At 44.4% G+C, this 24,358-nt stretch overlaps 1 protein-coding gene across 3 annotated transcripts; it reads right to left on the bottom strand.

Moving 5' to 3' along the window:
- Positions 1-248: 248 nt before the first annotated feature.
- Positions 249-23,715, bottom strand: STAT1 (signal transducer and activator of transcription 1). 3 transcript variants are annotated; one of them, XR_005952563.1, is made up of 26 exons: positions 23,653-23,715; positions 23,314-23,546; positions 21,124-21,252; positions 20,349-20,493; positions 19,622-19,720; positions 18,260-18,355; positions 17,527-17,605; positions 16,828-16,919; positions 16,451-16,602; positions 16,019-16,177; positions 14,914-15,006; positions 14,423-14,482; positions 13,235-13,264; positions 13,055-13,148; positions 12,138-12,179; positions 11,572-11,655; positions 10,911-11,009; positions 10,303-10,438; positions 8,456-8,511; positions 7,385-7,479; positions 5,213-5,352; positions 3,858-4,043; positions 3,289-3,364; positions 2,749-2,851; positions 1,978-2,182; positions 249-1,946 (listed from the first exon to the last, which is right to left on the bottom strand). XR_005952563.1 is itself a non-coding variant. In XM_041403450.1 (25 exons), exons 3-25 carry the CDS (start codon positions 21,249-21,251, stop codon positions 2,159-2,161), a joined length of 2,268 nt encoding a protein of 755 aa, XP_041259384.1. In that variant the 5' UTR covers position 21,252; positions 23,314-23,546; positions 23,653-23,715; the 3' UTR covers positions 249-2,158. The 3 variants fall into 3 exon arrangements, 2 of the variants coding, with proteins under 2 accessions (XP_041259384.1, XP_041259385.1); XM_041403450.1 differs by having other exon boundaries at positions 249-2,182; XM_041403451.1 differs by lacking the exon at positions 23,314-23,546 and having other exon boundaries at positions 249-2,182; positions 23,653-23,698.
- Positions 23,716-24,358: the final 643 nt, after the last annotated feature.

The raw sequence follows: 24,358 nt of genomic DNA, 5'->3' as shown, positions 1-24,358 counted from the left end.
TTTGTTAATGCTGGAATTCTGGCCAGGTACTCTGAACAGGTCTGGCTTTCTCTTGACTTACTCTGCTATCCTTCCTCACACCAACAGTTCCCTTTGTTATTGCTCTGGCTGTCCAGTTCCTACAAAAGCCTGACAAGTGTGAGCTGAGAGATTTTGTCACTTACTGGCCCCAGAGAAAAGCAGCAGTGGTCCAGCCTGGTAACTCATAAAGATGAGCCATGGATCAGTTATCCTATTGAGGACTCCAATTAGAAATTCAAGTTCAGTTTATTGAAGGTTGTGTGGGGATGGAAACAAATGAATGAAGTGATACAAGCAGTAATTAAAAAAAGGTAATAGCCACCTTCTAAGAACTCCAGTGCAGACAGACCTGCAACAATACAGAGAATTAAAAGCATCAATACTGCCTCAGGCTTCAGAGCTGTAACGCTTTAGTTACACAAACAAGTTTAAAATGAGATACAGAGTAGTAAAATACTGTCTGGCACATGCACTTTATAACAGAAGTAGCCAAAACACGAGAGAGAGAACAAACGTGGCAACTGACAGTTCCTTTTATTTAAAATGTATAAAAGAATATTCCATTGAAGAAAAGTCACTGCTTCTAGAACTATTGGCTGTGGAAAGACCAAGTTGTGAATAAGGCCACTGCTTTAAGTCCCACAAAACTGAAGAATAAAATGACTTGTAGAACATGAATACAAAGCATAGCTCAAAAAACAACTTGATTTTTGCATTAGCAACAGATACACAGTAAGATAAAAGCATTAAGTCATTTCCTGTAGCACTGTTAATCTCAGTAACCCAGGACACCAAAAATAAGTCAGTTTGCAATGCTTTCACTTAAATACATGTGTTACATGCTCTAGGTCCTTTAATTTTTCTGTGCAGCTCTTTCAGGGGGCAATCAGATGTCTTGGCACAACACACCAAACTGAAGCAGTCCTTTTTTCCCCAGACAGCAGCTGATGGGTCTGGAGGGGCCTCTGGAGGTCTCCTTGTCCCACCCCCTGCTCAGGCAGGGCCCCTGCAGTGTTCCTGTGCCTGGACAGATGGGGTGCAGCACGAGGGCTCTGCTCAGCTCCCTGCTAATTAGCAGCCTGCACTAATAGGTACCCTCAGAGGAGAGCAGCTGCCTGAACAGCCTTGCCTCTTAACAACTTCTTCACTTTCCTGTGCCTAATTACAAAACCACTTCATTATCAAAACCTGTAAAGTATTTTAGCTATTCAAATTAACAGTTAAATAAATGCCCTGGTTCATAATGCATGAGAAAAGTGGATTCCATTCCACCTGTTACAACCTACATTATTCTGTATTATTGCAAAAGATAGGGGTGACCAGATCCTCACCTTGGCAGATTAGGCACAGTAAATAAAAACAGACCAATCCCTTTTGCAGTCTTCTAAGAGGAGGTTCTGATTTTGTCTGATGACTGCAGTCTGCAGAGGCTTTAGTCTTGATTATACACCTTGGGTTCCAAGCTCAGCATGTGCCAGTGCAGCTTGAAAGTGGTGTCCTACGAAATGCTTTTTTTGAGAAAGATTGTGCTAAACATCCTACACAAGATTATGCCTTGTGAAAATTGTGAAAATGAAATGCAGGTCAAGGCTTGGGCTTCTGCTCTCTCCATGGGCCATGCCCAGAAGAGCTAAAAGCCCAACAACCTTCAGCAGCACGTGGATTTGGTGTGGCATGGTGTCTGTGGAGTGCTTCCCTTTTGTGATGCAGACAAAAATTCAAGGTGTAAGCTTTCTGAACAGAACCTCTGCAAAAGAACCAGCTTTTCTTTGAAGCCTTCTACGTACAGTTAACTGTTTTAAACATTTAACTAATTCCTTCAAACAATGAATGCATGTTTCTGCCATCACTGTCGTTGAGGAGCTCACATTCTCACCTTCCTCTTCCTCCACTCTGGCGCGGTATCTTGCTAATTAAACAAAGATGTGCAGGGTATCTTGCTAATTAAACAAAGATATGCAGGTAAGGAGGCTGCTCAGGCTGCTGCTGTTGATATTCCCATCAGCTAAAACTGCTGCAGGACGTTCAGGCTGAGAACCCAAAGAAGTGAAGCGCTGTCACCAAGGCACTGGCTGCAGCACAGGAGGCGTGAAGCGGATCGGCCGTGCTAACGGCGCAGGGAAAGCGCAGCCAAAGCTCAGAGCTGGATATGTGTACACATCTGCAAGGAGAAAAGGAAACCTCCATTACACAGGCCCAGCCCTGCTTCTCAAGGCCTTGCTAACCACAGAGCATGACCATGCTCTGCCCCAGTCACACCAGGATTCAGCTGCTCGGGGTGGGGAGGTGGGGATCACTTTAATTTGTTTCTTTTTCTGAAGCACACCGTGCAGGACAGCACTGCTCTGTTAATGGCAGTACCTCGCCAGCCCTGGCAGGGCAGCACTTCCAAAGTGCACTCCTGCTGGGGCCCTCCCCACACAGAGCCCACCAGAGGCACTACAGGGATACTCCTTCCTCCCCTGCCATCTTTCCTCCACCTGCAAGGCACATGCAGGAAGCTTTGCTCTCGTGTTCTTCACCCTTCTTCCTGCAGACACGTTTGAAAAACAACTGCTGGCAATTCCAGTCTAACTCTGGATCCCCAGCTTTTCCTATGCTTGTGAAGAGACATGTTCTCAAGTGTTTGCTTAAGTATCTGAGGTATGTCTCAGATAAGGGGGTAAAAAAAGGGAAAGGCAAGTTGTGGCTGAACCCTCGGGCTCCAGGCTGGCTCCTGGTACGTACCACAGTATCGATCTCAGCGGGGTCCACCATCCGAGACACCTCATCGAACTCCTCGGGAGACATGGGCAGCAGGTTTTCTGGGGACTGCAGCCTGGAAGGGTGGCTGATGGAGAAGAGCAGGGATTAACTGTCACCAAAGAAATGAGGCACAGCTGGGCTACCCTGTCCAGCTCCAAGGCCTGAAGGGCCACTCACCAGGCCTCTTGTGAGGAAGAGCAGGCTTTGCAAAGCCAGCCTGGCTTTAAATGAAAACTCAGACTACTCAGGGGTGCACATCCTAACCAAAGAAGTCCAGCAAGTCTTTGAGAACGTGCTTTTCAAGAAATTATTTGCCTGTACAACTCCCTGCAAGTTTCTAGGGTTTTTTTGCCTAAAAATGGTGTTCTGAACACAGCAGCGCATTAATGTGTTGTGATCAGATTCTCAAAGAGGAAAGACTTCACAGGGGCACCTACAGCTTAAACAGTATGAAGAGACATGAACTACAACTAAAATCTTATGATCAGTTCTTAAAAATCCAGAATTTTTGTGAGAACTTACACTTCAGATACAGAGATTAACTCAGTCTTGATGTAGCCGGTTCCCTTGGGACCATCCAAATCCATTGGCTCTGGTGCTTCAAGGAGAGAAGAAAAGCTTGTGTTTTTTCTTTTTTTTCAGCAGGTTTAAGTCATATTTTCACCTTTATTGTACCAAAAATACAGCCTATGACCCAGATAACGTGCAAGTCTCTCTGTCATGCATTTTACAGCACTATGGTTAATTTATTCCATTTTTAGTTACTTTTCCTGTTCTCCTATAGAAAATGGCAAAGAAACCCCTCCCATAACCAGTCACTGTCGGGGCTGTTAGTGGGAGCCTACATTTCTGGAACAGCTCATGTGACAGAAGAGCTAGAGGGCCAGTGACAATCAGGGGTTTCAGTTTTTGGTCTCATGTTGTGCCTGTTTAAAAACAAACCCTTTCTTAACCTATAAACACGGGACGGGCTGCCAAGGCATTCAGGCCAACTGCTCCCTTTCTTTCCATGCCACGGAAATTGTGCAGTGCCCCAGCAGCTGAGGAGCAAGCAGACAAGCTCCAAGGCACGAGCCCCACACAGCACTCACCCTCCTTAGGCCTGGAGTAGTATTTGCCAAAGGCATTGTCCTTGGGGATGTTGGGGTACAGGAATCGCAGTGGGTTCTCAGGGATGTTCTCGGCTGCCATCACTTTGTAATTGCGGATGATGTCGGGGAAGGTCACGGCAGAGAGCTCCTTCTTGGTGTAGGGCTCTACCGAGTGGAACTGTGGCTCTGCAGAGGAGAGAAGCAGCAGTTCTTAAAGCTGGCTATAAAGGTTTTTTTCTGAAAGTGTCCAGAAAATCTGCAGCCACTTCCAACAAATTCAGAGTTCACGTGAGCAAAAGCCTTGCCTGGAGGACACCGACAGTGCTGCAGGAAGTATTTAATGGCTGCAAAGGGAGCACAATTGTTCTGTGGGGCAGGGAGGCATGGAGGGGAGCACACAGTGATGGCTCTTGGAGTGGTTTGTATTCACAATGACCGGTGTGACTTGTCCATGGAAATTAACTGCACTATTTCATTAAGTAATTTAGGTTGCGCTGCCTTTTTAACCTTCTTCCAAATTATGTAATTCAAACTCTGCTGCCTATTAGGGAGTTTGATCCAAATACACCACTTGAGGCTTTTATGAATCATCCGGAGAGACATAAAATCCTTCCTGAATGCTGCAAATACTGTCAACCTTCTTTTAACTTTTGGATGTCTCAGGTATGAAGGCAGCCAAGAGAAAGAAGTCACCCAAGTACTCAGCAGTTTCTCTTCCACCTGCTGCTGGTTTTGGGCTCATCAAAGTGAAGTGTCAACAGCTGCCCCACGCTGGCAGCTGGGGCTGTGTATTGAGTGTGATAAGGGGAGAGCTCTGCTGGGTACAAGGGAGGTTTTAACTTCCTGTAGCTGAGATGCCTTCAGGATTCCTTAAGGGAGGAGGATGAGAAACTAGTGCAGCTCACTGAAGAGGTAAGCTCTTCCTTGATCCTGATCCATTTGGACAAGGGGAGGAAGGAGAACTACTTGGAAAATGAAGTGAATATGTAATTTATCTAGGGGGCATGTGGGAAGGAACAAACCAAAGCTGCCTTTGGGCTTGGAAGGAGATGCAATTGTGTGTGTACTAAAGGCTGGGAGAGAGCCTAAGGAGGCAGGGAAGGCAGTCTGGGCAGTTTTTACTTTCCAACTTCCAGGACAGAAGCAGGACCTGTGAAGTGCTACTTGTCCTAGCTGAAACCTTGATCAACTGATTGTGTGGTTTGAGTTACCCCAAGTATGGTGTGTCCCTGCTACTCCTTGTGCCCTGCTGCTGCCAGGGGTGTTGTGCTGCTCCTCAGGGTGGAGGAGAAGGGCCCAAAGACTTCTTGTTCTGATGCAAGCAGATCAGCAAAGGTTCTCTGCTGCTGACTTACCATTCTGAGATTCCTCTACCCAGGTAAAGGTGATTGCTCCCTCCCTGCTGCTTTCACTGAACCTCAATAAAAATGTTCCTGGGCTCTGGTCCTTCAGCAGAGCACGTTCCTTCTCTTTGCTGATGAAGCCCATAATGCAGCTGTAATGTTGAAAAGAAAGAGCTGAATTACTCCCCAACATAAAAACCAAGCTGTGCTGTGCTAGCTAGGAGAACTAAAAAGCTTTCCTTCACTAAAAGAGCTGCAGTACTGGTGAAAGCCTCACAGAAGGCTTTGTCCTGTGAACAGCTGGCAGCAGGACTGCCTGGCTGCAGTCAGGTGGTGATTCACGCCTCGTGGCAGCTGTGAATCACCACAGCTTCCCGCAGCACTCTCACTTCGGCCTGGGGGCTTACACAAACATCTTTCTGAACTTGGAACAAAAATGATTGTCCATTTTGCTGCCAAAGCTGCGCTGTGGGAGCAGAAGTGATGTCACAGGTGTGTAACAGGGTCAGGTCCCAGCTAGCAGCCAGTCTTGGGTTCAAAAGTATGCTAAAGGATAATTGTTTCTCCTTTTTGGCTGATGAAACAAGCTTTGCTGGCTACCAGATTACGCTCTCACAGGTGTGGGGTTTGCTTTGGGCCTTGAGCCTGTTTTCTACAGGAACTGTTAAACTTTTGTGACTTATTCACTGTGCTCAGCAAATGTTATTGCATGGACAAGGAGGCTGGGTGGTAACTGTAAGAGACTGATTGATTGATCTGGACAGGGACTGGGGAGGGATTGTTCAAGTCAGCACCAGGGTATGACCCTGGCCAAGCCCCAGCTATTTGGTTTTGGTTGGTTTATTGCTTGGTATTTTGCCTTTCTTGGCTGGTTTTTCCCCCCCCAAAGGTTTTCCCTGTTTCTTATTCATCAAAATACTCCATCAATAATGATCTTTTGAGTACTATAACTGTCCTCAAGTGCATTAAGTTAGGGAAAGTGAGTTTTGCACATAAAACCCCTAAACAACCATAATTTTGCTTAGAGTTTCAGATGCAGTAAGTTGCCCTGTTTTATGGGGTTTGGGGGTTTGATTGGTGAGCGTTGTGTTTTGTTTGGTTTAAATGCCATGATTTAGGTAACAAATGTGTTCAGTAGTCAATATCCTGTGTGTAAGGGAAGTATTTTGCCTTCCTACTTCTCAAGTATGAAGAGAGGCAAGTGTTCCTGAGGTTGTATTATTTACTCTTTTGTATCCAAGGGGAGTCTCTGCTATCAAGTCTGTACCAAATCCACATGTAATCCCAATCCCAGAACTACCACTCTTCTTCAGTAATGGTTACAAATATTCCCACTGCACTGCAGCAAAGAAGGGGGGGGAGATTTGGGGAAGGGAAACAACAAGGCTTGTACTGCACAGGGCTTTGACAGAACTCTTCTGGAGCTGGGGGGTAAAAATGTGAAGCCCACTGCTGAATGCAGCAAGGCAAAGCAATCCTGCTGCTGTAGATCCTGCAGAAGTGTGAGATACCAGGATGCTCCACTGTGAGTGTGCTGTTTGATGAGGTTTCATAATGTGGCTAAAGCTAAAACACAGGATTGTGACTTTGGATAAGCCTAGTTTGGGCTGAATTACATCCGAAATCGGAAATCCCAGAATGAAAAGTTTACTAAACCAGTATTAAAGGGCAAATGGAGCTGTGTTCCCATCTGGCAGAGTCCTTCTACTCGGTAATACTCTTAAAAAATCAGTGAAGGCTGCCGGGTTCTGGGCACACGGGGCAGGCACAGGCATTCCGAGTCTGGCTGCTGCCACCTCCAGGCAGCTCACAGTAACTCTCTTCGGGCAGGGAGTTCGGGTTTTGGGTTTTTAAAATGGATATATCACATACTTCCTTGTGCTTCAGTTTTTCTTGGCTATGTTCTAGGACGTGGAAAGAACCGACTTACAGTGGGAGCAGAGGCAAAAAAAAAAAAATCTAACTTGACATTCAAAGCCCTGCTCTGTGACTTAAATGGGACAACCTGGTGTTCTTGTTTTTAGCAGTTACCTCATCAGAGGATTCCTCACTACTAGAATTCATTTGCTTCAGATTTTTCTGAAGATTTTCAAGATCCACCCTCTGTACCCTGAGGGTGCAATTGCCAGCCTAAAAGTGAAGTCTGAGGCAACGACCACATCTTTAAATTCACTAAGGTCTTACCCATCATTCCAGAGACACAGGAGATGTTTCTTAATAAGCTCCAGGATTCCCTCAATCCACAGCCAAAAGGGGAAATTTTTATCATTTATATTTTCCTGAAATTCAGAATATGGAAAGGCAGGGATGGGAGAGGGGAGAGAACAAGGACAGTGAGACATGAGTAAAAATGCCTGTCTGAGCCTCCAGTACTGACAAATATGTGATCCATCACCTCTCACATGCAACAACACTGGTCTAAGAGCAGATAGATAAAAGGCTTTTGTGCCAATAGGAATAGCCTGGTGCTATCCCTATTGGAGTTGTAGGACATTCTAACCCATGCCACGGGGGTTTTTAACTGGGCTGGCTAGCAGAAGACCTTAGAGACACTTTCTGTTGAGACCTGGATCTCAATGTCTCATGAGGGTTCTGTATCAATGAATTAGAGTGCTTGTAGGGCACTTGTAGCCTTGCTCTTCCCCTGGAGTCTACTCCTGGCTGTGATCTCCTACTTCTCTATACCAGCTTAGGGTCTAAAGCTGAAAAAAATGTGAAGAGTCCTCCTGTCTTTCTTCAGCTAGGGCTGTGAAATTCCATGATGTGGCTTTCTGTCATCATACTGACCCTCTTGGCCACCCTGAGTTAATCTTCACCCTGATCCAGTTTCCCATGGTCTGGGGAATGTCCTTCACTAAGATAGAGAAGAATTGTTCATCTTGCTGTTTTTTGTTTACATTTTCTGTAATAGTCAAAAGGAGAGCTATTCTATTAATAGCAGCTGCATTAATAATAATGGAGGTGCTGAGTTTGAAAGATAGATTTATTTTTTTTTTCCCCTATGGAGTTTACATGGATCAAAACCAGCCTCAAAATCTACTCCTTGCCATTGCAAGCTCTTTTTCTTCCTGCTGCTACTTTAACCTCACCACCAAAGCCTCCCATGACCATGTAAGGTCTAGAATAATAAGGGGATGCTACTAGAAAAGTAGGCACCTTGGGGGGGGGGAACAAACAAAAAAAGCCCAAACAAAACCCACAATAAAGTAAGATGAGATCCCTCTTCCATCACAGTTTTTAAAACTGTGTGCATACCTTGCAGAATCTTGTCCAAGGAATAAGGCCCTCCTGAGATCCTCCATTTGTTGGCCCTGAACACAATAAATTTGACTTCAGTCATGTTGCACGAGTTGCTTAGTAAGGCTGAAAGTACTTAGAAAACCAAGTTCTGAGTGTTTATTTGGAAGGCAGCTGTTGGACTAAGAAAGAAAAGGAAGGGCAGGCTGCTGTGCTTCCACAGCTACTGCAGAGGAGGTTGCCAAGTCCCCCTCTGGGAGGTTTTACAGTACCCCAAACGTGTGTGAGCAGCCCTTGTGTAATGGGAACCAATCCATCCTGACGCTTTCTATGCTGTGCTGCACCTAACACTTGCCAGCTTCAAAATGCTTCCAGGAAGGAAACTGAATCCTTGCACAGTTCTTGCCAGCACAGCAAGAAGACTGCAGCCTACAAGCTCCTCTGCAGGCTCAGCAGACCCTGCAGCATCTCTCTAAGATTAAGCACTTTCCTACCTTGATTCTGGTGATTTTCAGGCTGGTGCCCCAGAAACTCTTGACTCCTAAGTCTACCCCCAGCACAGACTCATCTTATTCCTGTTGCAATTGTCTCCCTCAGCCTTGTTTGTATGTCTACAGTGTTTCATAACCATCTTCAAGCCACAAAGAAAAGTCCTATGCTGGGTCTACAGTAGCTGGGAGCTTTGCAGACAATGACTGTAGTCAGAGCCAGATTCTTCCAATTAAAGATCATGCTATGGCTTCCCATAAATATGCTCTTCTCTGTCATTTTTCTATAAATAAATTGGGTCAGGGAGCTTGTTGCTGGTACTGCTGGTGTTAAGAGATCAAGATTCTGTCAACTTTCCATTGCAAAAGCAGCAGCCAGGTTGTGCCCTGGCACCCTGCTGGTTCTGCCTCCTTGCACTGAGGAATCCTGAATATAGTGTTCAGCAACGAGGACTTTTTTCAGCTGGATAATATTTTTATCTATAGAAATAAGATTTAAGTAGCAACCCTACCAGAGCTCAACAGAACCCCTGCAGTTCTGAAATGCAAGTCTGCCATATAAATATATCACTGGTCTCTTTATGTTGGTTAATTAAACAAAAAAAAAAATTTCCTTGTAGAAATTTGAAAAAGAATCTAATGAATTAACAGCTTTTTGTCAGATCTTATGTCTTGGGGTAATTAGAGAGTGGAATGCTGTACTTGCCACCTAGACACATGAATCTCAAATGCCTTTAAATATAATTTTTTCCCTGAAACTTAAGGTTGGTGAAATATACTGACTCAACAGTATTTTTCAGCTAAAGCCTACTGTGCAAAATCAGTAGCAGTGTCAAGTGCCCTGCCTATTCAGGCAAACTGCAGGGAGTTTGGAAGCAAAACCCATGGCTGATGAGGCTTTTATTAAGGACACTCATGTGGGAGATAATTCAGTTTGATATTCTTTAGCAGTTTCATAGTGTTTGCATGCTGATACTGCAACTGTGTTTATGCAGGATGAATCCCCTCTGTAGCTGGGGGCATGCATGAAGTTAAAATGAATGGAGGTGGATTTAAAAAAAACAAACAAGATGCCAAGAAACATCCACTTCACAGACTGACTAAACATGAGTGTTACTTCAAAAGGCAGAATTAGGCCCAATCTGTTTTGCTGTAATGCATAAAACTCCCAAGTTAGAACTGCATATTTTTTCATGACATGATCTCATTTACAAACCCTGCCATACTGAAAAGTGGAAAATGCTTCCTTGCTACAAAGTTACATTGTAGGAGGGTGAAAGCTGTTGAGAGGAAAGGAAAACTTCAAATGGATTGCAGGAAAAGGTGCAGAACTAGCTTCAATTCAGACAGGCCATCTGTGATGAAAGCAGACCTTACCAAGAAGCTTCTCCCCCAGCATGCTCAGCTGATCTGCATTCAGTCCTCTCTTTGTTACAGAAGAAAACTGCCAACTCAGAACGTCAGAAAGCTTAGACCACTTTGCATAAGGTGGATTCAGAAAGAAGGACAGGTTCTAGAACGGAAGAGAAAAATACAAGCTATAGCTAATAAATATTTATTTTGGAATGCCACTTGAATGTTTGTATTGCCCAAGCTCCAGGTTTAAGAATGGATGTCAGCTTGAGTCAGCTCTGCAGAAGCAGGCAGCTATTCTTCCAGGCACTCTTTACCAGCAAAAGCAATCTCTGGGGCCCTGGATAGGTCTTCTCCCAGCAGGCAGAACTGGTGGATTACTCAAGTGCACCATAACTGAGTTCTTGAATGTTCATTTGGCTCATCCCTGTGTGCTGCATATCCTGAATACATGTACACTGCCCTTATGTGGGTTCCAAATATTGCTCTGTTTAGGTCAGGGATGTCACTGCCCCCTTTACACCTGTAACTCATTGAGTCATCTGCAGAGCTAAAATGCAGCAGCCACTTGCAAACATTGCTTGAAAATCAGACATAGTACCTGATAAAACATCTTTTTGTCTTGCAAATACCTTGGGATCAGTAGACAGCATGTTGAACCACAAGATAGAAGCCCATCCACTGGGAAGCTGGCTCACATTTGAGATCACAACAATGGGAAGGGATGTGGTCTGAAAGGGGCACAAAAGGAAACATGTCCGGTTACCCTGCACTGTTGCCACAATCCTCCTTGAGATTATCCACACACCCATTGCTGTTTTAATTCCCTGCTTGCATAATCTTGACTTCTTCTATAGTTGTTTGTATGTAGGGGAGAAAGTATGATGAAATACTGGAAAGACTTGGGTAATTTTTGTCTAAAAAAGACATTCATTTAGGGTCAGTTATCACAGCACTGATAGTGACAGTAGAGTTCACAGCAGACTGCTTCTGAAATAATGTAAAACGATAACCAACCCTGTGGCTTAAGCCTTCTAGGTATCAGACATTTTGTAAAGCACATCTATTTGTATTTACCCAGAGATCTGACAGAATTCTCTCTCTGTGCCTATGCAGAGTTGTTGTGAAGTGTCATTCCCATAATTTGAAATAACTGAAAGTATGTGATATCCCAGGACTTAAAAAAAACCCAAAAAAACAAGAAAGAGAACAAAAAAAGAGAGAAAAAAGTTAAGATTGTCAGCACAAGTGACACACAGGAACTGAAGTCCATCTCTTTGATCTAAGACTTACCTCTAGGTCTATTACCAAACCAGGCTGGCACAGCTGTGTCTCAAAACTCAGAGAGTGAAGCTCTTCTGTTACAATCAGAGGACCCTTCAAAAAAAAAAAAAAAAAGATAACTTTTTGGGGACTGAAAATTCCTAGGGTGAAGTAATGGGGCTTTATCGTGAGCAAAACCTTTTTCTGCTCATGGTCACATGCTCTAGACCTCAGTAAGAGCTTACATGTCAAAGTCACTGTGACAGTGCTGACTTCTTAAAACTGCCTCTCCAGGCATGCTTTTTGGGGTTTTTTTTTTGGCTACTGTAAGCCATAGAAAAATCTGTGCTTGCCTGCCAGGAAACCCTGTTAAAGGCAGATGCCAGTGTGGGAGAGTCCCTCACTGCCATTCTGGCAGTAGCTCTCCTTGCAGACTCTTCCTAAAAGGATCACTGTGTAGAAACACTGAACTCCTCTCCCATGATCTCTCATCTCACCGTGTGTCTTCATGGGCCTGAGCAGAGAGCATTGTCTTAAATGAATGCCTTGTTAGTATTATGCTAAAACTTGACAAAGGAAAGGTTAGGGCTGCTTACCTCATTTGTTCTGCTCCCGGTGTTTTTCTGTTCTTTCAGTTGCTGCAAATGAACAAAAAACCTGTCACTTGTTTATGGTAGCCACAAATGGAAGTGGTAGAGTTCCACTTGCTCAACTGTATGTAAACATGCTGCACTGGTGTCTGATTCTATTTGGTTCTAAGGTGTGGGAGCCTAAGGAATAAACTGCTAGGTAACTACTACCCTTTTATAAACTGTTCATCTGTGACACAAGATATTGCAATGCCTTTATGCAAAAGGCCTTTTAAGAACAGAAGCAGTATGAAATCAGGATCAGGTGGAATATTGGTTTATCAAAGTACCCCTCTGAATTGGATGACGATCTCTAGACAGCCTCAGCTCTGGACAATGAAGGCAGAGTTCCATGTTCCCTAGTTCTGGACTTGCATTTTTCCTCTCTTGCTGTAGAGATGGAACCAAAGTGTTCCCTCACAATCTGCAGATCACAAGTCCCCATAGCATGCCAAATGCACTGACTCTCTTGCAGCTGTGCACTCCTTGACAAATTTCATCTTCCAGACTCAAAGCTCTTCAAACTCTTCCAGACTTCCCACCTATGGACCTTCCTCTGAAAGGCCCAAACCAGCCTTTCTAGTCTTTTTTAACTCCCTTCCCCCAAAAACCCATTGCAGCATAAGCTATATGGCAGCAAATACTCTTGTTTGCATTTCTGTCTCTTTTTCAGTGACAAGCAATCACATTTTGATTGATTCTGATTTTGAAACAGGCAAAAAATATTTTAAAAAGGACAGAACAAATAAAAAGGAGAGTCACAGTTGCTCTTTACATAAAAAATGAATAATTACTTCAGTAACAAAAGCAATTTGTTTCCTTCCTACCATGCTCTACTGAAAATTAAGTGGCTGTATCAGTAATAGAAAAAAACAACCCCATACCAAGTGCCTGAATTCTGCTGCAAGACTTCCATTAGTAGATTCTTCCATGTTCATTACTTTTGTGTTTGTTCCCAAAATATTAAATTTCCTGAACCTATACAAAGAGAGAGAAAATGTAATTAAATCTCTCATTCATTGAAAGAACCTAATGTTAATATATCAAACTCTGATGCCACATACCCTTTGACCGAGTTCTTCTCAGTTACATCTCTGTCAAGAAAAAAAAAAAGACAAAATAATCTAATTTTAAAGATTCTGCCAAAGACACAGAAAATGTGCATTAGTAGCTGAGTGCTGACTGAGAACTGGTAAAATGCTTTTGTGAAATTCTTGTGCAAAAGATGAGGCAATTGGTTAAAGCAGTCAAAATAAATATTGTGCAACACAGCCTTTGTTTTACTCAGGTTTGATATTGCTACAGGGGGTTTATAATCAAGAAAGTACTTTCTTTTACTATAAAGATTTTAACTCTTGCTCTGAGGAAAAAAATATAGTTCTGCCACTATAAATCTGCTTTTAAACTCATTGAAAAAATTGCTGCATCACTTGAATTGGTTTTCCCAGCACTTGGAATTTTAATGAGTTGCATTTTATCTAGTGCACTTTTCAAAGATGCACCTCCCACAGCCACATAAGAATTCCTTTTTACTTTTTTACTATTCTATGCAAGTTTCTGGACCCTAGAGCCATTTCAAGTGAACAAAATTACTTGGTTGGGAAGACAAAAACCCACTTGCTTTCTTGAAAGCACGGTCCCTGTCATTATTTTGGACAGCCTGTCACATTTCTTTCCCTGCCCTTGAAGTAAGTGCAAAACTCACCTGAACTCCTTACAAAATACAAAAGGTTGGTATTAATCTGTTTCAATTGCTGGTTTTTTTCTCTCTGATTGAGAACATGTCATATGTTACAGGTAGGCATATTATACCCCTTATTCAAAGGCATCTTGAGGATAACCATATTCCTTACTACCCAAAAAGGAAGGGATTCTAGAGATGACTGAATTATGTGGCTAGAAATGGTGGAGTCCAATTCCACACTGTCACCTCATGCTAATCCAGGTGAAACACCCCAGCAGAATGGCTGCTGCCCAGGTGCTGCCCCATGTCTGATTTAGCAGTAGTGAGCTCTCCTCTGTGGAGCTGATGGTGAGAAGCTGAGGCCATCTGCACTTTGTGACATGTCTCTGGTGGTAGAGAGAGATTTAGAGCAAGGGAATGGGTAAGGAAAAAGGAAGGATGTACCTTCTGCCATGGAGAACCAGCCTGCTGCTGGCCTGCTCAGCACTTCTAATGTGACTGCTCTTGGGCTTCTGAGTGTGGGAACTGTTTACCATTACACAAGAGAAATGAAATAAATGCAACATACTTATCAAATAAAACTTTCACTTTCAAGTTGTAGTTCAGTTCCTGCAGTTTCACCAGCAATCTGGAAAGAGAAGTATTTTAACATCAGCAATTGAAAAATAGGGGTTTTCTTCTGTTGTGTTGCTTACCACAGATATTTCAGCACACTCAGGGGCCACATGCAGGCTCCAAGCTTGCTTCTTACCAGACAGCATTTAGAGATAAAATTAAATGGGCAAATGAGCTATTCTTTGGCATGACAAATTGCTCTGCATGCGTCTTCTTGCTGTTTGGTTGTGTTTGTTACACACTCAGTACACCCCACTTCTGGGAAAGTGTAAAAGCTGAACGTGAGTTAAGTTCTGCCAGAAGAAAGCCCCTGCCCCTGGCACTTCCCTCCTCCTGCCTCAGCCCCTGGGCTGCAGGGCAGGCTGTGCAATCCTCTTGGCTGCAGGAAGCCAGTGACAGGAAAGCCTTACCACAAAAAAGGAACAGGGAAAGGGGAAAGCATACCTCAGCTTCACAGTGAACTGCACTCCTGTCTTCAGGACTAGTGGCCTCTGAGGATGCGTTGGCATGCAAGGCTGCCTCTCTACCACAAAGGAGCTATGGGAAGAACAGGTTAAAGGCACTATGATTTATCCGTACTGCTCTTAAATAAGAAACCATATAAAAGAGAACTTTAAAAGAATGCTGATTTACCAGAAATACTATACACTTTATTCACTCAGTTTCAATCTGCATAGAGGTGTGTGACTCAGTTCCTTTCAATTGTTACAATGGGGCTAGAAATAGTGATTTTGTAAGTGTTGGTTTTTCTGCAGTACATTGATGACTTGAGGAGGGAGATTGCTACAGGACACTTCTCTGAAATCAAACAGCAAGGAAACACTGTGCTGTAATTAACATGGTGCAAGTGAGAAGTGTTGCTCTGTGTGCCATTCCCAGGGCTTCCTGAATTCTTACAGTGAGTGCAGTGTAACAACACATGCCCAAGCCATGGATACACTAGCAGGGGATTTGATGAGGGCCAGCTAACCCAATGAAACAAACTTTTGGGGCTAACCTGTTTTGATACACCCCAAATTTGTATCTACTGTGTGTTTACAGAATAAGTCTCTGATCTTATGTGAGGCAACTACCAGCTACAGTAATTTGCATCAAAAAGGTGGTACAGAGGCAGGGCTGGCATCCCTGTGCTGGAGGCAAAGATGATGTGTCCAGGGACAAAGGATTGGAGAATCTGGCATCTATCTATCTTGGGCACAGCTTGGTGCAGATTGTTTCTTGCCTCTCTTCACCTGAACTTTGCAGGGCTGAAGGTTGGAGAAGTGGACTAACAGACTAAGAGTTTGACTCTGTAATCAATGTGTACTGCAGCAAAGCTCCTGCTAACTTAAAATAATGACTCAGCACAAACCCCTTCCATAGGCCTGACCTGTGGAAATCCTAGATGGGGTAAATCTCAAAACCAGTAATTCAGTTTAATGTTTGACAAACTTAGGAAAACCTTGGAAAATGACAAGATACTATGTAGGAAATATTGAGGGGATGGTAGGGAAGGTGCTCTTCATCTATTTATTCATAGTAACACCAGAAGATCCTTATGGTCTATTACCTTTGGATGAGCTGTTGAAAAAGCTTGTGTGTTAGGTCCTGCAGAAATTGTTTATTTTTTGTGATGGGATCAGGGTCATAGGTAAACTTCTGTTCCAGTTCCTCAAGCTTCTTGAGCTGCTGACGAACTTGCTGTAAGCTTTCAGCAACAATGGTGAACCTACAATTGACATGATCTTATTACTTTTAGCAGGTTTTTATTATATTTTATTACATTATTGTACTAATGCAGAGGCACCAGCCAGGTGACTGTCCCTGAGGACGTGGCAGTGCCTGGAGTACACTTTGTGCTCAATGGAAACGTGGTGAGGTAATAAAATGAATGCAGTTGTGCTAAGACAGAATGAAAAGGGATCATACAAATAATCAGTACATTTCCTAGATGTGGTGTTCCTCCACAACATGGTTTAAATGTGGTCTTACAAAGACTTACCAGTTCTGCAGCTGGTCGAGGCAGGCGTTGGGTGGCCCACCAATGCACGCCGTCTGCTGCCTGTGCTTCCACTCCACCAGCTCGTCGTTAATAAGGGCAGCCTGTGTGTGCTCTGTGCTCTGCAGCAGCTGCACTATCTTATTCACCACCTCCTACACAGAATATGAGATTACCCTGTTTATTAGAAATACTTCATACAGGAGAATTAAGTACTGTTTTAGCTAGTGCTCATCTGTTTTGCAAAACTCTGCAAATATCTCAGTTCAACTGACACATTAAAAAAACTTTCCTACTGCTAATTTATGTCAATTCTATGAAAATGAACATGTGCTTAAGATGAAGAGCTGCTGACTTCTGAAAGAAAACTTGAATGCTACCTTTCTCTTGTGGTCCAGTGATAAGAACATGTGCTGGAGATTCAGCTGCTCTTTCTTGTATTCCTCCTGAGACATATTATTGGACTCATGCTCTGTAAAATAAGTCCAAATTGTGAATGTGAGGCTGAAGGAGTGCTGAAGGATGGGTGGGGAGAATGCTGAGGCGAGAAGGGAACAAATACAAAAAGCAAGATGCTGACTTAGAGCTTCCCTTAGTACCTTCTGAACATGTCCGTTTTCTAAGGGACAGTCAGCTCTGCCAAGCTGTGTTAGAAACTAAAGCCTTTTCCAGAAAAAGAAGTCAACAACAGAGACAGAGCTGTATAATGAAACTAGTGTGGACTCTGTGTGTTGCCCTTGGTACACAAGAGCCTAAAAAACCTAAAGCTGGTTTGGCATTTGTGAAACATCACAAATTAAATGTATGGTTGAATAGTCACAGAGCCTACAGGGTTTGCTACTTCTAGTGGCAAAGGGATGTAGAGGGCAAAGGAATGCTGTGTTAACAAGGAGACTCTTTTACTTGGAACAAAAGACAGACGCAGAAATTTAGGTTTCAGTGTGAAGCAGAGTTAATCAACAAGGGACATTACCAGTAAATTTGGCTGTGTTACCATTAGGCTCAGTGCCCTGACATAAAGAGCAGTTTACTCTGACAAACTATATACAATAGGGGATTGTCCTTGAAAAATGACTCACCTCTGTTCTGCAGGGTTTTACATTTGAAGTCATATTCATCTTGCATATCCTCTAATGTCTTGATGTCCTGCTCCACATCCTGTAATGCACAAGTGAGGGTGGCAACAATTATTTAATATTTTCAAGTAATGCAAGACTTGATCTGATTAGGAACTGCCTGGTACCAGCCCTGACAGACATGAAGTCCAGTTTTGTAGCAATGCCTGTTCCTGCACTAACAGGAAATATTTCTACATTTAATCACCTTCTATTCACCCTTCCTCCTTCAAAACTAACTGAAATCTGTTAATTATAAAGTATGGAAATGCCCTTGTGGTCAAGCCATGTAAGTTCACAGAGTTTAGGAGAACCTAGGCTACAGTGGTAAAACTTGGAACAGCACAAAGCATTTTAAACTTTCATATTCTTACATACTATTTGGAGAAAAACTTTCTCTTGTGGCTGTATTTATTAAGACAAACATCTATATGCTAAAAAAAAGTACATCTTCTAGTTAGCAACAAACTGGTCAGTTATGATTTAAGAGGTTTTTGTCCCCTGAGTTGCTAGTATGTCAGATGGGTAAAATGCTTTTGTTGCTAAAGTTTAGGCACAAGGTACTTCCCATGCTCAGGAAATCCCTGGTTTATAGATTTGAAAACTCCACCTTACTTTTATTCGCCATTTTATCAAGTCTAATTTTCAGCATCTGTGAATCAACAAACACTACTGAGAAAAGTTGTATTATACTTACTGTAACACTGGTTTTTATAGCCCTAACTTTGGCATCAAGCTCCTTCTGCTTGTCTGGCATCCCAGTTGCAGTGTTCTGTACACTCCCTACTTCCATCTGAGGGAAGGAGCAGAATAAGTCAAAACAGAGTGACCCATAACTTTTTTCATTACTGTAAATGAGTGGCATTTGTTGACAAACAACCTGAGGAAGCATGGCTTGTTCTGATGAATCATACTAAAATTTTGTAGTATAAAAAAAAAATCAAATTCAGGTGAATTTGAAAGAAACAAAGTATTTACTTTAGTGAACTGCCAAAGGTCCCCCATCATGGATTTAAGTCAAGCTGGATTGGGCTTTGAGCAACCCAGTCTAGAGGAAGGTAGGTGATCTCTAAAGCCCCTCCCAATCCAAACCGTTCTGTAATTCCCTTTCCCTTTTTGATAACCCACATTTATTGCACACTGGAAAGGAGCAGCAAGTGCTTTATGTCACTTGCCAGGACCAAGCAGCTGTGCTGCAGCTACAGGGGCTCCCTCAGAGTCACACTCTCAGAGCAGCTGCTTTGTTGCAAAGGGCCCCTTGTTGAAAGCTGTGCCCAAGTGCTCTTCCCACGCTGCACATTCAAAGCCTTGCTATAAACGGAGGTATTTCCCTATTGGAAATTAACATGCTTGGTCAGGCACCACTTTATTTCTACATAAGTGGATTACAGCTGTCTATATATTTTGCATGCCTTTCCCAAGTGCGGAATTTTTATTGCAAAACAGTTCTTGCAAAGGAAAAAAAAAGGGTGAGAAGCTGGAGAACAAATGATGGAGAAGATATGGCTTTACCTATAATTCAGAAGAAAGAAAAGGGCTTCAGTAAAAAAACACCCCAAAACACCACCAAAATTAGAAAGAAATACTTGGAGACAACTGGGAAGGAGAATGATGCATCATTCTTCCAGAGATAGTCCAAAGAAGCATGCTCAGCTGAGAGAGTAATAAGAGAGTAAACTGGGGAGTAAAATACAGAAAAACAAACCAAAAATCTTACTGGATATACGAGTTAAGCACTAATTATTAAAACAAAATCCAATTGGCACATCAGGCTACATCGTACTACAGAAGCACTAAAACAACCAGCACAGCTTTTATGTCACTCAAGGAATAACAATTATTTCCTGGCCATTTATCCTCCAAATGCTTCATTCAGCAGAAAAGAGCCATGCTGTCCAGCTGGTACATATCAGTGCTCACTCTTCTCTTTTTTTTAAGGAACCCCTTATTAGGCAGAGAGAGGATAGCCTGTTTCCCCTGCCAGTCCTCATCCACTTCCCTTGTCCCAAACAATAGGCAAGGGAAGATACAACTGCAGCAGATATTTCAAGACTGTTACCTCATTGCACTCCTGGGCACAGTTCAGTATTTTCCTCTCCTCTTTCAGACAGTTGTGGATGATCATTGCCATGTGTATTGGGTCTTCTTGGAAGTTATCCTAGCATTAGACACATAGTCTATTGTTAAAGTCCATACACATAATTTCTTGTCTTTCAGTAATTTTCAGACTGACAAAAAAAATCAGGGTATGACCCTAGCGTGTGCCTCAGGGAACACACTGGGCATAGCCTGCTCCAGGATTACAAGGGTCAGAGACATTCCTAGGAGTTGTGGGATAGTATCCTACAGTCCTAGAGAGCTCATCTTTCAAGGGCCACCCCTGCACACCTTGTTATGGCTTCTGGTTTAACACACAGTCCAGGTTGGATGCAAATTCCACCTTATTGTTTTACCTGCACACAAAGCTGAAATGTGCTGTGATTGAGTACTGCCCTGCTCTGCTCAGGATGGTGCTACCCTGGGGGCTTTCTTTTTCCTAGAGTTCTCAAACTCTAACTGTGCTGATAATTAAACTGTAACTTTCTAACTGTAGCAAATCAAAACAAAAATGGAGCAACACTTGAATTCTGGCTTTTAAATCAGGATTCTCACACCTCCTCTGTGAAAATCCCTCACAGCAGGGTAGCTTAGAGGCAGCACCCAATTGCACTGAAGCAAATCAAGCACATGTGTAGATATATAGATAACACACAGATGTATAGATTGTACAGATAACCCAGGCGTACCTGAAGATTACGTTTGCTTTTCCTTATGTTGTGCTGCAGCAAAAAGTTGTTTTCTATCAAGAATCTACTGAATTGATCATCAAGCTGTGACAGCAGGTCATGGAATAACAGTGTAGCAAATGATACATTGTTGGCTGCATGTTCCCTGGAATCGTTTAAAGGATGCTTGGGTTAAACACACTTCCAACACAAGAGCCAAAAAAATATATATACAGGTGTACTTGATTTTTAATCCCCAACTCCAGTTGTAGAAGTTGCAAGCACTGAGAATTGCCTTCAAATGTAAGCCAGTTTCATTCTCTTAACTGAATTTACTTTCCTTGATACAAAAATGTTGTTTCTCTATTATTTTTGCCACATTCTGTTCAAATTCATTTACTCATTCCATGCACATCAGGAACCTCAAAGTGACCCTGATGTGTTGCATGTTGTACCATCCCTCAAAGAGAAGACATTCCACAGAAAGTCTGGCAGAAGTTCAGAGCCTTTGAAGAGTGAGAAACTGATGCTAACAAGGTAGTAATTGGTCATAAAACAGCCACTTTTGTTCCAGACCACTGAGAACATTATGAGCAAGGACACTTACTCCAGGTATCAGGCCCCTCCAGAAAGCCCTGAAGAGGGGCAGGAACACAGGCTGGAGCACCCACACAGCTACTGAAGCATCCTGCCAGCAAAGGATCACCCAGCAGCTTGCTTCCCCAGCATTCTGCCTGCAACTGCACTTCGGAGGGCACTGCTTATCACACAAAGCCTGATTAATTTCTGGGCTTACCAATCCTGGTTTTCCAGCCACTGTGCCAGGTACTGCCTGATCTCCATAGGAAAGCTGTCATCATATAGCTGGTGAACTTGCTCCAAAAACTTGGAATCAAGTTGCTGTAGTTGATACCACTGAGACATTCTGAGGAAGGAGTGAAAAAAAAGTCAGCATAAATGTTTAAGTAGTATTTGGACTGAAGAGGTCAAAAATAACTAACTTGAAGTTTTCACGAACATTGACAAATTTGGAGGACGTGCTGATTTATTTTGTTCACAGTAGCTAGTTTTGGATTTGTGCAGGAAACAGCGCTGGTAAGACAGGGATGTTTTTGTTACAGCTGAGCAGGGCTTACACAGCACCAAGGCCCTTTGTGCTCCTCACCCCACCAGTGAGGAGGCTGGGGGTGCACAAGGAGCTGGGAGGGGACACAGCTGGGAGCTGAGCCCAGCTGACCAAAGGCACATTCCAGACCATGTGGCATCAAGCTCATAGAGCTTGGGGAAGGAGGAGGAGGAAAGGGAGATATTTTGCATGATGGTGTTTGTCTCCCCAAGCCACTGTTAGGTGTGATGGAGCCTGGCTTTCAGGCCTTGCTGACCTCCTGCCTTTTGCTTTCTTGTGTACGTGGCTTTTGCTTCACCTGATAAACTGTATTTATCTCAGCCCATAATGTACCTCACTTTTGCCTTTCTGATTCTCTCCCCATCCCACCTTGCAGGGAGGAGAGAAAGTGAGTGAGTGGCTGTGTGGTGCTTTCTTTTTTTTCTTTTCCTCCCAACCCATTTTCGTGGCATTTAGGGTACTGCTAGTGCTACTGCTCTCTTGCTTAGCAGATATGGGAATGAGGACCTGTGTGTTTGATACCTATACTCTGCATAATTGAGAATTTGAACGTGGAGTATCACCTCTTGCTTGTGCAGATGTATTCCCCAGCACCGAGAGCGAGAGTGAAAAATTAGAGACCCCTCCAAGTGCCCATTTTCAGTTGCTACTTGTGTCTACACTTGCCTGCTGTGAGAATGGACTGCATCTCAAGTCACTTTAAATGGAGAAGTACAGGAAAAATTGTTTTTTCTATATGTTTTAGTTCTCATGATCATATTTTCAGTCTACATTCAAGTAACCTGTGCAGCAGATACAGGGTGCTTAAATGAACTAAGAATGCAGAATGGCTTCTCTCAGTCCTCACACTTTTGTGAGAGTGGCTTCAGCTCTGATGGATGGTCTCTAGAAGCACCTCAGCCTTCTAAGCTGCAGGTTATCAGCTTGTAGTGGAAATGGCATGTAAAAATACATCCAAGGAACAGCCCTGGCTGAGAATATGAGTAGTGACATGCAAATCCACTCACATCATTGATTTTTAATGGCTGCCTACAAGACCCGTCCATAAGAAAAGGGCAGAATCAGGGTGAAGGGCTATCTTCTATGCCCCTTCCTACCAAATCCTTTAGTTTTTATATGCCAGTGCCCTCAGCTGCTGAGCAGCATGTGCTAGGTGTGAGAAGCAAAGGAGTTAAAAATGTGATGTTCCAAGTCAGGGCTTGGAGGCTTTTGATGTGTCTGCTTTTCAGCTTACAGCTAACACAGCATTTGAGTGTGCTATAGCAGTCCCAAAGGAGATTCCACAACCTCCCTGGGTAACCTGTTGCAGGGCTCTGCCACCCTCAGTGTAAAGTTCTTCCTCATGTTGAGGTGGAACTTGTTGTGGTTTAGTTTGTGGCCACTGCTCCTCATCCTGTAGCTGGGCACCACTGAAAAGAGTCTGGCACCATCCTCTTGGCACCTGCCTTTGAGTTATTTATATGTAACGATGGGATCCCCTCTCAGTCTTCTCTACTCCAGACTAAACAGGTCAAGCTCCCGCAGTCTCTCTTTGTAAGAAAGTGCTCCAGATCCCTCATCATCTTTGTGACCCCTGCTGGACCCTCTCCGGTAGCTCCTCGTGTTTGGTACCGAGGAGCCCAGACCTGGACACAGCACTCCAGCTGTGCCTCGCTAGGGCTGAGCAGGGGCGGCTGATCGCCCCTCTCGACCTGCCGGCCACCCGATGCACCCCAGGACTCATTCCTGGCCCTCCTCTACCTCCTTTCCTGTAATCCCCGGGGGATCGCGGCCGGCCCAGGCGGCGGGCTTCGGGAGCAAAGGGCGCGGGCAGCCGTGCCAGCGCCGGGCCGGCTCAGCGCCGCCGCGGGAGCAGCGCACCTGTTCGGCAGAGGCTGCCCGGCGATGCCGTGCTGGGGACAGGGTCCGCTTCGAGCGCTCCCGGCAGGGCAGGTCTGGAGAGGGTGAGCTGTGGAGAGCGGTAGGACTCGACAGCGGATGCGGCAGAGGAGCAGGGGTGTCCCTGCCAGGAATGAAGAGCTCTAGCAGACACCTGTTTTCCCCAGGTGCAAGGACACCGAAGCGCAAAGCTCGGCGGGTGTCCCGGAGGCAGTCTGAGGAAGCGACAGCTTTAGTTACACCGGGCATCCACCCCGCCAGCCCCCGAGGCGCGGGCAGCGCCAGCATCATCCCCCGGCCCCTCACGCCCGCTCCCCTCACCTCGGCTCCGGCGCGGCGCTGTCACGGTGCCTGCTGCGCCCGGGGAGCCGCGCGCCCGAGTGCGCCTGCGCGGGGGCGGGCCGGGGGCGTTCCAGGGCCGGGGGCGCGTCACGTGACTTCTGGGAAAGGCGGCGAAGGCGAAAGCGAAACCAGCGCGGGGCCCTGAGGGCGGCGGGGCAGGGCCTGAGGGCCGGGGGGGCTGCGGCTGCTGGCCCGGCCACTGCAGCCCGGCGCCCATAAACTGCAGGCGGCTGAGCCGTGTCTCCCTTCCCATTCCATTTCTTGTAAGCCCTGCTCGCAGGGACGCTGTCGCTGCCTCTTGGTCCCGCGTAGCCTTTTTGGGTTTTGTCTTGGTGCTTGAAGCCATTGAAGGCCAGCCTTCGCAGCGGGTTCTCCGGCCTGGTCTGTGCCCCCTCCCTCCACAGATGGAGGAGGCAGGTCTTCACAAAAAAAAAAAAAAAAAAAAGAAATAGGTCTGTTTGGTAAATGTCGTGGTGTGAAATACTAAGGAGCAGGAGATCTATAAACATGGCTATGAATGAAAGCTGTGGAAGAAGGTGACTGGCAGTTCTTATGGTTTTTAATTAGGATTGTTACAGTGACAAGACAAAGCACAAAACAATCACATTTTTTTACTTTGCTGTTGCAAAACACAGCGAAAGCACAAGCACAGTTAGTAGAACTACTTAAAAGCAGATTTTTTTTT

This window comes from Onychostruthus taczanowskii, unplaced genomic scaffold (genome assembly GCF_017590055.1).
Source record: "Onychostruthus taczanowskii isolate IOZ18803 unplaced genomic scaffold, ASM1759005v1 scaffold20, whole genome shotgun sequence".
Lineage (NCBI taxonomy): Eukaryota > Metazoa > Chordata > Aves > Passeriformes > Passeridae > Onychostruthus > Onychostruthus taczanowskii.
This window is presented reverse-complemented; position numbering and strand designations above follow the sequence as displayed.

What these genes read in the sequence shown, in the direction of transcription:
- STAT1 (XM_041403450.1), bottom strand. Translation starts at nt 21,251, where the DNA reads ATGTCTCAGTGGTATCAACTACAGCAACTTGATTCCAAGTTTTTGGAG. An exon ending in CCGGGAGCAGAACAAATGAG is followed by an intron (nt 11,656 to 12,137) that starts GTAAGCAGCCCT and finishes TTTTTTTTGAAG; the next exon opens with GGTCCTCTGATTGTAACAGA. An exon ending in TTAATCTCTGTATCTGAAGT is followed by an intron (nt 2,852 to 3,288) that starts GTAAGTTCTCAC and finishes CTTCTCCATCAG; the next exon opens with CCACCCTTCCAGGCTGCAGT.